Source organism: Cyprinus carpio, chromosome A3 (genome assembly GCF_018340385.1).
Source record: "Cyprinus carpio isolate SPL01 chromosome A3, ASM1834038v1, whole genome shotgun sequence".
NCBI lineage: Eukaryota > Metazoa > Chordata > Actinopteri > Cypriniformes > Cyprinidae > Cyprinus > Cyprinus carpio.
The window spans coordinates 17,946,082-17,964,064 of NC_056574.1; the positions used below are offsets into that span (position 1 = coordinate 17,946,082).

Genomic DNA, 17,983 nt, shown 5'->3' on the forward strand with positions numbered 1-17,983 from the left:
TCATCTGGTTGAAATGAAAGATAGAGCTGTGTGTCATCAGCATAGCAATGGTAGGAGAAGCCATGTGCCTGTATGATGGGACCCGGTGATGTCGTGTATGTAGAGAAGAGGAGGGGTCCAAGAACTGATCCCTGAGGAACCCCGGTGACAAGTTGATGTGCTTTGGAGACCTCCCTTCCCCAAACTACCCTGAAAGACCTACCAGTGTGATAGGATTCAAACCAGCAAAGTGGAATCCCTGTGATGCCCAGTGATGAGAGGGCAGACAGGAGGATCTGATGATTGACAGTGTCAAAAGCAGCAGATAGATCCAGCAGAATAAGAACTGATGATTTGGAATCCGCTTTTGCAATCCGCAGGGCTTCCATGACTGACAGTAGTGCAGTCTCAGTCGAAAAAGTGGCAAGAAATCTGGGACAGGAAATAAAGACCAGACACCTCTACAATATCCAAAAACAATGGAGAGTATGCCTCAATAGTAGTAGAGAAGATGTAATTATTACATGACTCCAAATAGAACATTCTTGTCAGACTCTGTTCTGTGTCTGTGTGTGTCTGTCTTTCCCCCACGTGCTCCATGTTTTGTTTATTTCCTTATTTGGTCTTCCTGTTCCTGTCCTGATTGTGTTATCATTTGGATCATTTGCTCTTTCTGTTCCATTGTTCACAGGTGTGTCCCATTAGGTTCAGTGTATTTAAAGTGTGTTCTGCCCCTCGTTTCCCGTACCAAAAAATTTCTATCACCCAATTGAAACTCCTACTTCCCTGTTTCTCATCTCAACAAAACACTATGTTAATTACAATCTCCTATGTCCCCGCATCTCCTGACTCCAGCACAGTAGGCATGGATGACAGAATACCGGACCAAGACAGTAAGCGGTGCCCCTTCTCCCAGTGTTTGTTTACTGTTTATGAAAGTGTTTTCTTTATTTTTTTCCATTTTTCCCCCATGGCATGGAAACCGCTGCATGCTTCACCGCGTGGTTGTCAAGCCCACCGGCTGCAGCTCACTCAAGCCCATCGGCCACTAAGAAGTCAAGCCAGCCGGCTCTTCCCGAAACAGGCCCACTGGCCGCAGCTCTCTTAAGCATGCCTGTTTTTAGAGTTTACCTCGAAATAAAATGCCATTTTATAAGAGAAGTCACTGACTTTTTGCGACAGGTGGGATTCGGCTTACGGTACTTCCTATTCATTCCTATAGTAAACTGCGATTGAGTGTCGCACAACTCTGACTGAAAATCAGTGATGTCAAGGCTGTAATGTGATTGGTTATTAAGGGACACGTGATCCAAGTTAGCCGTTATGCTTTCTCCAAAAGTAAGTAATACAGACCCTCTCATCTCCCTATAGTAAGACAATCTCTGGATGAGCGCCCATATCAAAGCCACTGGAAGGCAAGCCTGCAACCTTAAGCCAAAAAAGCATAACAACTACTGCTAACGCTTCTGCTTTGGCAGTACGCAGGGAAGGGGACCAGAGGCCATTTTGTTTGAATGGATGTCAATGGAGGCTTCACTACGCAGAATAAACAGCTTTTTTTGAGGAAACAGCTTAACATTTAATGAATCGACAGCCTATCGGCTAATCTTCAGCATGTTTTACACTAAACAATAAATATGTAAATAAAAACAATAAACAAAATAAATTAAATAACACACATTAATAAAATAAATATAAGCAAATAATTGACTCAACAAATTATTAGACGGCGAATGAGGAGATCTGTGTTTTGTCTGTCAATAGAACGGCCGCATCTGAGGCAAGTGCATCGCATTATACACTTTCATCAACATTTACGTTTATTGTTGCTATATGGGTTCTTAGTTTTTCTTGTTGTTTAATACAATTGGCCAAAATTTCATGATATAAACGATTAAGCGCTTATATTTAAAACGTACAAAAGTATATTGGCTAGATGGCAAATAACCTACTACTCCAGTCTTCAAACACAAAAAAACATTAGCCTTTACAGATAGTGTTTGAGTAAAGAAAATGCTGTACTATTCAAACAACACCAGTTATTTATTTACCCTTGCATTGCGAAAAAGCGGAGATCTTTCTCCTCCAAGCTGTGCACGGCACGTCAATCTGAGTAGAGGTGGGGGGAAGTTACGAGGTTTCGCTGAGAGCTTGAGGATCCAATGGCGTTGCAAAGTTTTACTGACATGCTCTTTTTAATACTTATCATAGGTTAAATATTTGTAAAACCCTCTGATTTAAAATAATAATAACGAATTATAATAGAGATATGAAGTTTGGATAATTTTTTATGGCACACCTGACTGGGCTAGGGTATGGCAAGTGCCATACTTTGCCATACGGAAATGCCGCCCCTGTTCCTATGGTTTCCCTAAATGGTGACTGAGTGTGGCAGAACTCTAATTGAAATTAAATGACTGATTTGAATAATTTGATTGGTTATCAAGGTACACGTAATCCAAGTTGACCGTTACGCTTTCTCCAATAGTAAGTAATACGGTAAACCATAGATATGAATAGGTTGATTCCTCATTCAATTGCTCCAAGCACTTAGATGCGTCCACCATCATGAAATGGTCTATGTTGTCACTCACAATAAAAATGCAACAATATTGCACAGCATCTGGTTGTAAAAAAAAAAAAACAACCTAAATTTAAATTCCTGAAGAAGCTGAATAAACTTTCACAGGTACGAATGTGTTGGTTTGTGTTTTTAATATCTATTAACTCAATATTTCAGTACATTTGCCTTATAGCTAATGGCTATGTCTTGTTGTATTGTGTTTAGCAAAAGCATCTACTGAAGTTTACTGTAGATATATATTGTTCACACATGCGTATAACTACTCTCGCATATTCATGGACCAGTGTTGATATTCCAGTATGGTGGACAGCTTATGTATAACAGCCCATAGAAACAGCCACTAATAAGGAATATACCTATACATATATATGATGTAGACCCTCTCATCTCCCAATAGTGACAAATGTGCATCCGAAATTAGGTAGGTACTACATTTGAATTCAAATTTATTTCACGACTGTTAAAAAATATGTTCTATATTGTATGAATGAGGGTAGTATGAATGAAATCCAGACGTACTACATCCACCTTGGTGCTACTGTCACATGACCCACCAGTTTTCCTTCATTTCCATTCAAATATCCTCTCCTGTGGCCTCATGGGATAGTAAAGTGTCCATGCACATTTCAGAATTACACTGGAAGTATATCATCCGGGTACTTCTAGGAATTCGGACATACTAATCGGCTCACATACTGTTTTACACATACTATATAGTAGGGAAGTATACAATTTCAGACGCAGCTAATCTCTGCCCATATATATCTATGGCCCTGTCCCACATGGCACACTTCATGTTCACTTTCGGACTTACAATGGCCGCCGCGTGTGCATGTCCATTTAGTCCACAAGACCATGGGGTGTCCCATTCGTCATTTTAACATTCATAAGGGTGCTCATGAGTAACTTTCACACTACCCACAGCCAGATCTACTTTTCTGTGTGTACCTAACCATATGATGTGGCATGAATGATGAATGGACAAATGAGGTATGTATGGTTACCAAAACATCTAATGGCGAATCCATATCGAGCAGTTTAGTCCAAGTATGTGTGTTGATTATTGTTAAGATCTAAAAAGAAAAATCTCTTAATTAAATCAGTTTATCATATAAAACACTCACATCTCTTTACAAGATCTGGATCTTTTAAGTTACCTGGACTTGGAATAACATGAGGGTGAGTATGACAGAATTCTTGGGAATTTGAGTGAACTTTATGTTGCAATTGCAATTTTATGTTATAATTTGTCACAATACTGACGTACTGTCTTATTACAGACTCATCACCAGCAATGTACATAGTTTAGAATTATACATGCTAGTAAAAATTCTGTTTTATTGCAATGCAGAATAAATTTGGTGTAAATCAATAAACCAAAAAAAATCCAACAAAAATAAAACATAATAAATATTAATAATTAATAATTAGTTGTTATATGATGATCAATAGAAATCTGCCTGTATAAAATGGGAATTGTCAGTACACTTGCTGGCTAAAAAGGCATAAGTCATAACATTGGGGCCACAGTGTCTGGCATGTCATTAAACATTCAACACTGTCTCGATTAGAGGTCTCACAGAGGGAAAAATTGTAGTACGATGGTATGATGCTCACGATCTGCTCCATTCCTTGAGAGTGCACCTCCTTGTAATCAGTATGTCTGTCACGACTGAGACTCTCGCTCTGACATACAGTTTAAACCATTCACATGTCTTTTTCATGAGTTTAACCTTCAAGCAAAATAACTCCATTGTGTCCCTGACTGAAAGTAACACATACACATCTAGTATTTGCTTGAGTGTGCTGACACTTGTACTAAACAGCTATCAGATACTGTGCAGCTGCAAGTATGTGTGTCAGAGAATGTGTATGAATGCAACCTTGGCGATGTCCTTGACTCGCTGAAGCTCGCTACAAAGAACAAGAATATTCCACCGGAGCCTGCATGGGAACACAATGAAAATCCCATACTTCCCCAAGCGAAGAACTCTTAAGAAGCATATTTAGAGATAATGCTGGGTTTATCTAAGAAACATAATAAACTAGATAGTTGTTCAACACAGGGACAACAGAACTATGACTAAAAATAAAAATTAAGGGGGACAGGAGATTCTAAACTGTAACAGTGTGATTAAGAAATGAGTTATTTCACTGCTCTTTGGAATACTTTACTCTGATTGGTCAGTTGTGGCATTCAGCAGTCAGGTATTTCCTAATATTCACCATCATCCATGGCAAGGCTGTCTGAAACCGACCCAATTTCATGTCTCTCACACACCTTGGACACTCTCTTCTTTCAAACAGAAACAGTGAAAATTAACCTCCTTAAAGGGGTGGTTCAGTGTTTTTTTTCTAGGCTTGATTGTGTTTATGGGGTGCAGTCTAACATGTGTTAATGCTTCGTTTATTAAAAAAATGCATTATTTTTCAAATAATTTACCTTTACTGCTCTGTCCCTTCTCTGAGAAACACCCTGATCATTTCTTTATTTTATGAAGCCCCTCCCTCAGAAATAGGCGATGGGCTCTGATTGGTTAGCTAGCCCAGTGTGTTGTGATTTGCTAAACCGCCTCTAGTGTGCATCTAAACGTCCAGCCCCTGACCTCAGCGGCATGAGCGCCGGTTGTATTGTAAACAACAGCGTCGTTAATATCGCTTATCAGTTTGAGCCCATGTTTACCACTTCTCATAGCTATTTGAAAATAAGTGTATAATTGGAACAGTTCATTGTTGGAGCTGAGCTGAGAGAGCAACATTAACAGCAACATTACACACTAACTAATGTTAAAAAAGTGAAATCACAATGAACCACCCCTTTAAGAGTACTTCTTTGACTTTATTATAATCACTGAAGTTATATATACAGTATAAATATAATATGATGGACTGTTTTTTTTAAAGAAATTAATACTTTAGCAAGGGTGCATTAAATTTATCAAAAGTGAAATAAAAGACACAACATTACAAAATTTCATTGCTTAGACTAAGCCAGGTTTAGGCCATAGTTCAGTCAGGACATTTAAGTATCTTTTATAAATGTTCCTTAGAAAAAGATTAAATGATGTGCATCTTGAGAAAAAACAATGCCATTGAAAGTTTATTTCAGTAAAAACAGCTCAGACATGCATTTTAGTCTAGGACTAGGCTTAAGCCTTGTCTGTGAAACCGGGAGTATATGAGTAGCCATTAAGCCGGATAACCACTCAATGTCAGTCCAAACAACCATAAAGTTCCCTGTTTGACAATGTTCTGTTGGTGTATATCCAGTTTAGAGGACAGCAAGCAAAGTGGGATTATAACAAAAGATAGAAGATGATTCCCAGTGATGAATTGGATGTCAGTTGGCACATCCTGGCCCATTTAACTTTCACCGAGTTGATCCATATCCTCTCTAGTTTTGGAGGCTGCTCAAAATACAGCGCCAGAGAACTAGAGCAAAGTGAAAAATGTTCAGGAACTGTACTATTAGACACCAGAAACCCTCCAGCGGCTAGACCAAAATTAGAAGCCTCATTGTGACCAAGACTACACACTATTTTAATTCTCTATGGAGTTAATTAGGCCAGCATGGTTACAACTCTACTATACATAATGGTTCCACAGTACTCTTCTCAGGTGGTTTTGTGAAAACAAGGGTGTGTGGGAAAATGATAAAAGAAATATCCTCACACATGAGAAATTCTTGTTATTTTATACTTGAGGGAAATTCAAATTGTTGTATAATTGCATAATATCCCATAATATGAGACTATTTAAATATACATATAGATATTTTATATTTCACAGACTGAGGCAACAGCATTTAAAAATATACAAAAATTACAAAAAAATACAAAGTTTTTTTTTTCTGTTTAACTTTTTAATCTAATTATCAAAATATTAATACTTCAAAGACTAAAGTAACTAAATAACTGGAAGCTATAGCCTAGTATTTAATGCATTATATATATATATATATATATATATATATTATTATATATATATATATATATATATATATATATATTATATAGTGATATATTTTATTACATGATTTGAACAGAAATCATTTCATATGTCTATGCACATTTAATGAACAGGTTAATGGTTAATGCACATATGTGTCCATATGTGTGACACAAGTTAAAGCCCGGTTCATTTTATCTGCCAATTCTCGTGTCCATATTATATCTTGTCTTTTCTCTACAATACCTATCAATAAAACATTAAGGGTTTCTATCTGAAACCCCAGTAGTGTCAATTCATGAACTGGAGAGGGACTGGGATCTCCCATCACCATCATGCCCTTGAGCAGCCTCAGGTTGCCCCAGGGTGACTGTCCATATAGTAAAAGTACTGCAAATCTAGTGACTAAAATATTTTAAAAGTATGAAAATAAGCTTTTCCTGCTGCATGCAATTATGTGATGCTGTCATTATATTCAGGAAAAATAACTGGATGAGGGCTTATACCAACCCAGCAATTTTTCTACGAATTTATTAACTAAGAATAGGTCCGATAAATTAGGAGGAAATCCTGTGGTGCCTGCTATCCAGGCAGAAAGGGATCGACTGCCTAGAATTTGATTGCCTATTGCATTGCTATTCTCACAGTAGCTGTAAATTGTCTGGTGCTTTGATGGATTTTGGTGTTTGCTGATTAGCCCACCATCCCCGCATGTTTCCTCCTCATAACAGCATATCGCCGCAGTACAGAGCATCTTCAGAATCTTCTTCCATTAAAACTGGGTGAATCATCTGCTCTGCCTTAGTCCGAGGATGTGGCCAGCATTTTGCATAATATGAACTGCAGTTTGAGGTGTAAATGTTAACTTATCATTTGTGTTTAATCATATTTATTTGTAAACAGAAATAAAGCACATGTACACTGGCTATACATTCACTAGCTCTCTCTGTTTGTGCCTCTAGCTACACAAAATAAAATACTATAAAAAGCATTGTTTGTCAAGACCACTGGACTGATACTAGTCTAAAGAAAACGTTGTGCAGCAGCGCCATCTGCTGTCTGGTATATGTTACTTTTACCTATTACCATTTAGAGAAAACAAAATGCACAAAATGTCCTCACTAACTGAAATCACTGAAGTAAGTCTTGAGAAATTTTGTATGTCTGTCTGACAGCCCTAGGCTCTGAAAAGGGGGAGGGTGGGGGGTTGTTATCCAGTCATACAACTTAAAAAAACAGCTGTCGGCAAGTGGTGTAATCATGTAAGAATCATGTCAATTGAAAATGGATTTCTGGTTTTATTACAGCAGTTTTAAAATAGACCTAATAGTTACACCCTAAATGAAGATAACTTCATAGGATTTATTTAGAGATGTTTACATTCATTTAGCTTTAGCAAAAAGGTCCAGTATCCATATTGCATTCAAAAGATTACGGTTTTCTTTTCAGCAAATCTCTTTTACATGCATCCAGACATAAATGACCCTTATTCAGTACAGTTCATCAGACCTGTCAGAATATACTCATAAATGTTCATGTTCGTCTGTCATACCATATACAGCACCACAGAAGGTGGAGTCAGAAATTAAATAAGGAGAAACATCAAACGTATTCACTCCGGCTTTATCACCACACAGATAACGTTTGACATCTTTATCACGCCAAATAACTTTTGGCAACATGAAAAAAGCACTCTCAGAGAACAAGAAGAGGCAACACAACTAAGCACACATATATAACTCTCTACAGTGTCAAAGCTTGTTTCTTCATCCATTTGACTACATTCACAGGCACACAGCATTGCAGGTGGGCAAAAAGAAGCCTGCAGTAGAGGTCTGATTTATGGGAACTGCAGAGTTGCTACACAGAGTGGCAAAGGTGCCACCTGATGAGATTGATGACAGGAACAGATATGTTTTTTTGGCTTGGACTAAGGTACTAGTACCCCTGGGTAAAGTTATAGCCAGTCTCTGAGTGGAGGCTGGAGCCTGAAGCAGTAAAACTGTAGGCAGCATAGGCGACCACAGAGCCCAACATCAGTCCAGACATGTAGGACACAGTCATTATGTTCCCTGTGGGAAAAACAAATCACAAGAACTTAATGACTGCATCTCTAGAGAAGAGATTATAAATGCATCCTTCTGAAGGTTTAGGCTTACATGCAAGCATCTGATCATCTGCATAGACTTGTGCATTTATACTCTATGAATCTAAATGGGGTGATAGATTTACCTGCTAGTTCCCTCTGCTCAGGTGCCACCTTGCCTGCAGCATGAATCATGGGAACACTGCCAAAATAGCCATTAGTGATGCCCATGAGGAGAGAGAAGATGCAAGGCCATGCCGGGTGGCTGAAGGTGGGCTTCTGAGCCGGATACACACACATAATGAACAGGGGGATGAAAACTACTCGCACACACGAGCAGAAGAGAAGATGGGTTCCGTTCCATTCATATGGCACGGCTGCCAAGATCTAGACACATGGAGAGACAAGATTAGGTGTCAAATTACTTCAAGGAATGTAGACGATGACATAATCTGTAATGCCATTATGTCAGTGAACATACTTTGCCCACAAAGTCGGATATGTTGAAGATGGCCATGATCAGGATGGGCAGCCATTCCCCCAGTGTGACATTCCTGATCTCCGACTCCAGTCCAGGAAAAAGACACAGCGTGATGAAGTAAGTAACAGCAATAGACAGCATGTATGTCCAGATCACACGGGCTACCACATAACGATGCAGGATCATGCCTGCAACAGAAGGGGTCACTGCTCGTTAACCAATAACATGAAAATTAGATCCTTAAATAAATAAATAAATACAGAAGTAAAAAAAAGGAATACTTCAGCAAGGATGCATCAAAAGTAACATTAAAAAGTTTAATATTGTTACAATCAAATCAATTTTAAATAAATGTGTTCTTTTAAACCTTATATTCATCAAAGAAAAAGATGAATCATTTTAACATTGATAATAATTCAAAATTTTTATTAATTTCTGTACGACACTGAAGACTGGAGTAATGATGCTGAAAATTCAGCTTTGCCGCCATAGGAATGAACTGCATTTTAAGATATATTACATAGAACACAAATTATGTAATATAAAATATAAAATATTTAATTGATAATATTTCACTATATTAATATTGTTACTGTATCAAATGATAAAATACATGATGATAGGAGACCCTTTCAAAAACTTCATACAAAGACTTGATTATTTAGGAATACATGGTAACTTATTAATTATTTACAAATAAACACAAAACACAAATAATTTAATAACATTAATATATTCTTTTGCAGATCTCATAATGAATATTTTTTATACCGAAGCATTATCTTTTTCACATGTAGCATTAATTTTTTATTTTTTTTTATGTAGACAAAATAGTAATTTTTAGAATAGAAAATATCAACCATATCATCATTTTTTGGCCATAACATGAAAACGATGATTGATTTATCTGTATCAGCTAGCTTTGTAGTATTGATGCAATGTTAAATCATAATTTCTTTGTTAATGAGGATTAACATGAGATCACACCTTTGATGCCTGGACAGCTCTGTTTAATCTTTGGTTTGGGCACATCAAACCTTACGTAAGTGTTTCCTCCAGCAAAATCTGTGGAGCCGTCTTCAGTTGGGGAAGAGCCCACTGCGCCATTACCTGAAAACAGACAGGACATCTGAACAATTCATACTGAATACATTATATCCGTACAGGACAGAGGAGTGACCATCAATATATTTTCAGTTAAATATAGAAAAAACACCTTGCATTCACTAAGACATTTGATGTAATAAAAAATAACACATCACATCAGAACAAGTGACCGTATCAAGCAGGTCCCTGCGACTTTGTAAGAGCGTGCAGTGCATTCAGATATTGTAATGCTTTTCTTGATGAACTAGCAGTTCTGCAGGGCCTGTTTGAGGAGGGCCATTACTTGATTAAGTGTCTGGCTGAGCTAGTAAAACCACTCTCCTTAATTTGCTGAGAATAAAACAAGAGCATTCAGGTCTCACGGAAGCACAGACGGGGAACTGTTCAGGAGAAATACACCCTCAGAGTATCATAAGCTCCAGCATAGACTAGCATTAAATAAATAAAAAATAAACAGGCAAAAATGAACAATAAGAATCTCATTTTGAGGAATTGTGTCTTTGCTAGATTAAAGATTAGCTACATCCGTCCAGTCCTTGGTCAAAAAAATCTTAAAGGAAGTTGTACTTGATGCTGATGGATTTTATTATTTTTTTCACCATAAATTGAAGCTGAACCCATTCTAATAAAATACCCCTAATGGACACTTTTCACATTTTTGGGCTTCACAGAAGTTGGATGAACTTGTATAGTGGTTAATCTCATTTCTCCAACAGCTAAAGAAAAAAGCCATGATAGCTTTTCTATGACTTTGATAACCTATGAATTTCTGGACAAAGATGAAGAAATATTGAGAGGAGGAACAGCTGAGTGCTTAGTCTATCAGCCACAGCAAAAACATGAGGTTTATCTGAAGTGCTTTCATATATTACTCCACTCAAACTGCCTGCATCTGAGTGAGCACTTAAATCATGCTCTCCCTGTGACCTTCTCAGTCATCCAGAGCACTGACCGGCACAAATGAAGTGGAGTTATGGAAGAATTTAAAAAAAGCACAGCTGAGTATGCGTAACTAAAACGGTCTTTTCACAGTCCAGCTAAATTAAAGAGAGCTTTATGATTCTACATTCCAAAGAAGTTCATCACACATTTCCAACAGTGCATGATAATGCTAGTGATTTATTTAATTCCAAATGGATTTCTACACCATATAGCAGGGAGAGAAATGTTGTTTAATTTGCACAGCGTTCTTGAGGACCTGCAAAAACTGACTACACGTGTAGTGCTGGGCAACATAAATCAAAAGTATGAGACAGCTAGAGCACATTTACTATTCTAGATACCTGAGACATATGACTGGGTAACTCTTGTTAAGTACTGCTCATCTTCTAGGAAACTTGTGCTGAATTTCTATTTTGGATATTTTTCAGGTATAGATTTCATTGTTTTACCCTTGGTCCAGACTTTCAGTGTTAGAATAATTAGTGTACAAGGAGACAGTGTCATGGAATGAAAATTCACAGAAATGTGTAACTATTTATAAAAAATATTGACACGTTATTCTTGTATAACGTATTTTCATATTTATATATTATATAGTTGCATTTTGTATTTTTTCAAATATACATTAATTATGTATTATATGTTATATATTTTTTATTTGTACAAACCCGATTCCAAAAAAGTTGGGACACTGTACAAATTGTGAGTAAAAAAAACTTATATTTTATTCACAATAGAATATAGATAACACATCAAATGTTGAAAGTGAGACATTTTGAAATATCATGCCAAATATTGGCTCATTTTGGATTTCATGAGAGCTACACATTCCAAAAAAAATGGGACAGGTAGCAATAAGAGGCCGCAAAAGTTAAATGTACATATAAGGAACAGCTGGAGGACCAATTCGCAACTTATTAGGTCAGTTTGCAGACTGTTATAAAAAGAAGAGGGGATGCCACACAGTGGCCTTGTCCCAACTTTTTTGAGATGTGTTGATGCCATGAAATTTAAAATCAACTTATTTTTCACTTAAAATGATACATTTTCTCAGTTTAAACATTTGATATGTCATCTATGTTGTATTTTGAATAAAATATTGAAATTTGAAACTTCCACATCATTGCATTCTGTTTTTATTCACAATTTGTACAGTGTCCCAACTTTTTTGGAATCAAGTTTGTATATTATATAATTAATAGAAATAATAATAATGTTTAATAAATATAATTTTTTTATAATTATATTTATATTGTGCAGTATTGCCAATCAAGCTGTAATTTTGTCAATTTATGCAACAAAAAAAGTTATTTAACTGAATGCAACAGAATTCATAAAATACTTTTTTTGATTTTTCTGCTGAACATATTAGATATTTTAGAAGAATGTTGATTTTTTGAGATGCGGTGAAAATGACAATTGGCTCTTCAGAAAAATTATGGAATTACTATTGGAGAAAATCCATAAATATGTTCATCATGATATGCCCTTCTCACATTTGGCATGCAAAACTTACAAATCTTACTTCTTCTGTAATGACATCATGGTGGACCTGGTACTGGGTTCCGTTCTGTGAGTGGTCTTTGGCGTGGGACAGGCCCTGTCGGGCCAGACCCATGTAGTACTGGACAAAGCGTGTCCTTCGCACAACTATGTGCAGGATAAAACACAGTAGCACCATACAGATGGAAATGATGAAGAAGATGATGGTGTTCTTCCTCTCATTTTTGATCAGTAGTTTGGTGAAGATACGGCTGAGTGAAATGATCACTCCTGCTGTGCCTATACAGGAAAAAAACAAAGAATAAGAATCTTGTTTTGGAAGTTTCATTTATGCATTTAGCAGATACTTTTATCCGAAGTGACTTACAATACATTCAGGCTATAAATTTTTTTTTTTTACCAGTATGTGTGTTCCCTTGGAATCAAACCCACAACCTTTTGCACTGCTAACGCAATGCTCCACCACTGAGCCACAGGAACACCAAGTTTACCTAAACATCATGGATTTTCATGATCTGATGACTCAAAGCCTCTTACTCTCTCCGGTCATCACGCCCTGTGTGTAGCGCTTGGGAAGCATCCCCATGTATCCATAGAAACTGGACTGCTGCACTGGAAACACAATAGGGTAAAAAACTGTTATGGCTGGAAATGGTTGACAACACAATGTGAGCCTGAAAGAAGGACAGTCACTCCCAACACACTTCTGCAGTCATGATGGCTTTGGAAAGAAAAGTATTAACAAATACCTGTACATCCAAAGGCCACAGTACCCATAGACATCAGATTGATGACGTACGACTGCTTTGTGGTGAACCTCTCCAGCCACACATCAAAAATGGTGACAAAAAGCAGAGGTCCGAGTGCAAAGAGGTAACCTGCAAGAGATGAACTTGGATGTAAATAAATTTGAGATAGCAGAACTAAGAAAAAATCTATGCACTGAAAAAAGTCTGCAGGATTGGTGTAGGATTTCATTTGAAACAATTTTCACTCAGAAATCTCTAGAAGATTTCACAAATAAGTAGAAAGAAAATAAAAGTAACACTGAAGACTGAAATAGTACATTCTTTAAAAAAAAAAAAATTTAATGTGTTTGCAAGCAATATCCTATAATATATATATATATATATGTATGTATATTTATATTATTTGTATTTGATTTGTTTTTGGAGGGTTTAGGGAGGTATCGTTTTCCTTCATGTCGTTTCAAACCTGTATGGGAATAAAAGAACCAATGGGACATAAAAGAAGATATTTTTATAAATTGTTTTTGTCCATATAATATAACCCATAATGAGGTCCAAAACAACGCTGGACTCCAATATCTTATATTGTACAGAAAATATTTTTCAAATGATCACAGAATTATGTTGCCCAGCACTACACGTGTAGTCAGTTTTTGCAGGTCCTCAAGAACCAAATTAAACAACATTTCTCTCCCTGCTATATGGTGTAGAAATCCATTTGGATTTACCACAGAAGAAAGAAAGTCATATACCGTAGGTCAGCATGAGGGTGAGTAAATGATGACAGAATTGCTATTTTTGGGTGAAATATCCCTTTAAAAGCCTGACATATTTTCTCTGTTTGCTGCCTTTCAGATTACAGTTATTGAAGGCCGGTAGTGAAGGGTTTAGGGCTGTGTGTTATAAGACATTCGCTATAGTCATAAATGCAATTTTTCTGTGTTTATCTGCTGTTTCGGTTATATGTGAGCCATCCTCTTAGTGTGTATTTAGCAGTATTTAGTGAGTGTTATTCCTCAGGTTGAAATGAGCGATGCAGCTGTCAGACTGTCGGCGCTCCTCCCTCTCCCCTCAGGCCAGCAGCTCTGTCAGGTCCTCCCCCATCGCTTTGTGCTTTACTGTCTGTGTGCGTGTCAGTCTGCTCTAAATAAACACACTCACCCACAGTGATCCTGGTGTGCAGGCTCAGCATCTCCATCAGGACATTGTTTAGGATCACAGCCACTAAGGCCACAAGTATATATGTTAAACCCATGTCAAACACAATGGATGTTCCTGAAAGACACAGAAGACAGAGAGAAAATGACCTTTGGTGGCCAGAATATATATTCAATAACCATGAAACCATGACAATAACCATGAAAACACAATTAAAACATGTTTTAAAACTCACGATTATTAACAGATATTTCAACCATAATTTGTTTAATTTTAATGCTAGCTAAAATATGGAGTCCATAAATATAATGGAGTACCTTCAAATTTATGATGCAGGTAGTCAACATCTGTAATGAAGCTATTGTAAGGCAGCAGGAAGCCCACTCCAGCCAGGAGCATGGCAAAATAGATCCCATGGTAACGGTCATCTGGAATAGGTTCTTCAAACGCTATGCACAGAAACCACACAATTTGTATGCACAAGTTATAAACAAAAGTCCTGTTCGTGTTTTATTTGTATGACATTTCAAAATATGTGCATTTTAAATATTTGTCTCTCAGCCTGTGTGCTGTCTCTTTGAAGTATACTTATGCATATGTATGAGTAATTTGACATTTTGCTCTTTCTCTCTTTCTGGATGAGGAACTGATTGATGGACACACTTCTGTACCTCTTGCTGGCTTCCTATTGGTTGTACGGCTTTAGTACTTTAACACTACATACCTAATTTAAAAGATGGGAGAAATGAAATCATGCTTAAAAATGAAACACATACATCAAACATAGAATATATCTATATGCATAGCTAGAAGAGCCTAGCAAACTCTAAAGATCAATGTGTATGTTCTCCTACTCCACTGATTTAATAAGCAGGACCTTTGTAACCAGGCAACGTGAGGGGACAACAGACTCTCCATCTAACATGATTAGACCTGGCTAGCACATGCCAAGCATTGTAACCTTTTAAACCAAGCTGAGTCTTTTGCCAAACCAAAATCTGTATTTGTACAAGCACAACATATATACGAAATAGTGTCTCAAATGACATTTTGTAGTTACATTGAGGCACATCATATGCAGCAGAAACTCACCAGGTTCTGAAAGGGCCAGCACTCCTTTATCTGAGATGTCTTTCACCTGACAGTCCTCTTCCTCCAGCTGATAGCTCTCGAAACTAAAGCTCATCACCACATTGCCCTCGGGAGTCTGGCCAGGGGTGGCCTGTTTACGTCTCTCTACTCCTTTTGAGCCCATAGTCTCTCTTTCGGCCTGGAATGTCTGAAAAGGCCTTCTTTAACAGTGTCAGAAATCTGATCTGTAAGAGGACGAAAATGATGAATGTTTGTCAGCAACTTACACAACACATTACATCCATTACATCATTTTAAAGTGTTTTCATCATAGAAAAAAAAATTATATATATATATATATAACATATATATATATATATATATATATATATATATATATATATATATATATATATATATATATATATAATATTATTCAAATATATTTATAATTATTCAAATATATTTAGCACTTTTTAACATAGTCCATAACAACACTCTGTATTAACTTAATCACAGGAAATAATGATGGGCTGAACAATCTTAAAACGTTGATGTTTAAAGATGTTTTCATAAGCCTATTTTATCTTTTAATTCGCATGTATCTCTGTAGTTTATATAGTTCAACACACTCATCATGAGCATCATGACAAATTCTTCTAGTTTGCTGATGAAGAGCAACCTCAAGCCATGCCATGTGACATTTCACTTTTGGCTATATGCTGTATGCCTCTGTGCAAGTAATATCCTTTTTTACTTTATTTGCATACATTTGCGTGCATCATTAGTAATGCATTGTCAAGGGATTTACTGCATCCCTGTGTGGTCTATTTTAGGAAAGAACAATCAGATAATCTACAATGAATCTATATTCTTAATGCAAATCAGGCGCTTCCAGTGAGAAGAGCCTTAGCCAAGATGCCACAGTTGGACATGATATTGAAATTTTCCTCATCTTGGAAATCTGCCAATGCATCCTTTGAAGAGGCTGGGGCTGGCAGTGCATGACTGCTTCAAAAGAAAAGCAATCTTTGATATCAGTGTTACGTCACTGACTAGTGGTCGGGCACATTTTGTGCCTTACCCAACCGTGTTGCATTGAGTGAGTGATGTATGAACCAAATGGAATAGTTCACTGTCAATCATTTACACAGTAAGAGTTTGTAGCCAGACACAAACATATTCACAAAGCTGTCATGTAGCCTATATTATCATAGTGGCTGATGTTGTTTAACTAAGATATTGTATGTAAACAGTGCTGAGACATGCAAATAAAAAGCACACCTGCTGCTGAGCCATGAACTGTCAAGATCTGTCACACTCATTTTACAGTCATTTTCTATAGATTACAATTATAATATGCTCTAGAAAGAAAGTAAATATATTTAAAATATTTTATAAAATATAATAACATGTATAAAAGCTTTCCTTAATGATGCACGGAGCCAGCATGGGCTGATGAATGCAGATGAAGGATGTAAGAGGAACATTAAGAGGACCTGATGCTTGAGCGCAATGTTGTGATGCGTTTAACAAAAGTTTAGGACGGAATAGGACGGAATTACTCTAAATCTAAATGATGTAAAAATAATAATAATAATAATAAACAAGCAACATATTAACACGTTTAATTAGCAGTAAGGCAAAAAGCAGCTGTATAGATGTTAACACGCTTTTTTTCGAGGGAATTTAATCAATTTCTTCTTTTCAAAACACACCATCCCTGCGAGAAAATCTCACGTAATGTTCTGCTATCTGTAGGGATGCTTTGTTGTTCTCACAGGACTTGTAAAAGCCAGTCATGTAATCAAATCGCATATGTTTCCATTATTCATCTAGCAGCGCGCATGCATCATTTTAAGAGACAAAAGCGATACAGTCTTCAGAAAGACAACAGGTTAAATCTTACCCCCGAATAATTAAATGTGTCTTTCCTCCCTTGTTGGCATGTTACTCCATGTAACCACAACCCTTCTTTACATAAAAAGCATTCTGATCATACGTGTGGTGTTGTTTGGGTTCTCCGGTGTAAATATCTTCCTGCACAAGGTGAAGAGAAGAGGCACAGAGCGGCTGTCATTCTCCCTCCCACACACACTCACTGCTAAAGCCTCCAGCTGTCTGCTACGCCAACCCGCTTTCATTGTCGCTTTAAAGGAAACCTGCATTGGTGCACTTATTTCCATATTGCTATGAATAACAAATGCAAACCTAATCAATGATTATCATGCAGTGTCACAGTTTAAACGTTTTAGAAAAACCTAAAATTACTATTTAAATTAGTTATATAATTTAAATATGGGAAATATGGGCCTGTAGAATACTTCATTCTGATTGGCCAATTGCCGAATTCCGCTTTAATTATTGCGAAATAT

General features: G+C 36.8%; 1 protein-coding gene across 1 annotated transcript; it reads right to left on the bottom strand.

The window, feature by feature from the left end:
- Positions 1-7,796: 7,796 nt before the first annotated feature.
- LOC109094046 (equilibrative nucleoside transporter 4-like) lies at positions 7,797-17,741 on the bottom strand. Its single transcript, XM_042721352.1, has 11 exons — positions 17,518-17,741; positions 15,630-15,853; positions 14,855-14,986; positions 14,541-14,654; positions 13,380-13,508; positions 13,168-13,242; positions 12,643-12,909; positions 10,066-10,188; positions 9,079-9,266; positions 8,744-8,984; positions 7,797-8,583 (listed from the first exon to the last, which is right to left on the bottom strand). Exons 2-11 carry the CDS (start codon positions 15,790-15,792, stop codon positions 8,450-8,452), a joined length of 1,566 nt encoding a protein of 521 aa, XP_042577286.1. The 5' UTR covers positions 15,793-15,853; positions 17,518-17,741; the 3' UTR covers positions 7,797-8,449.
- Positions 17,742-17,983: the final 242 nt, after the last annotated feature.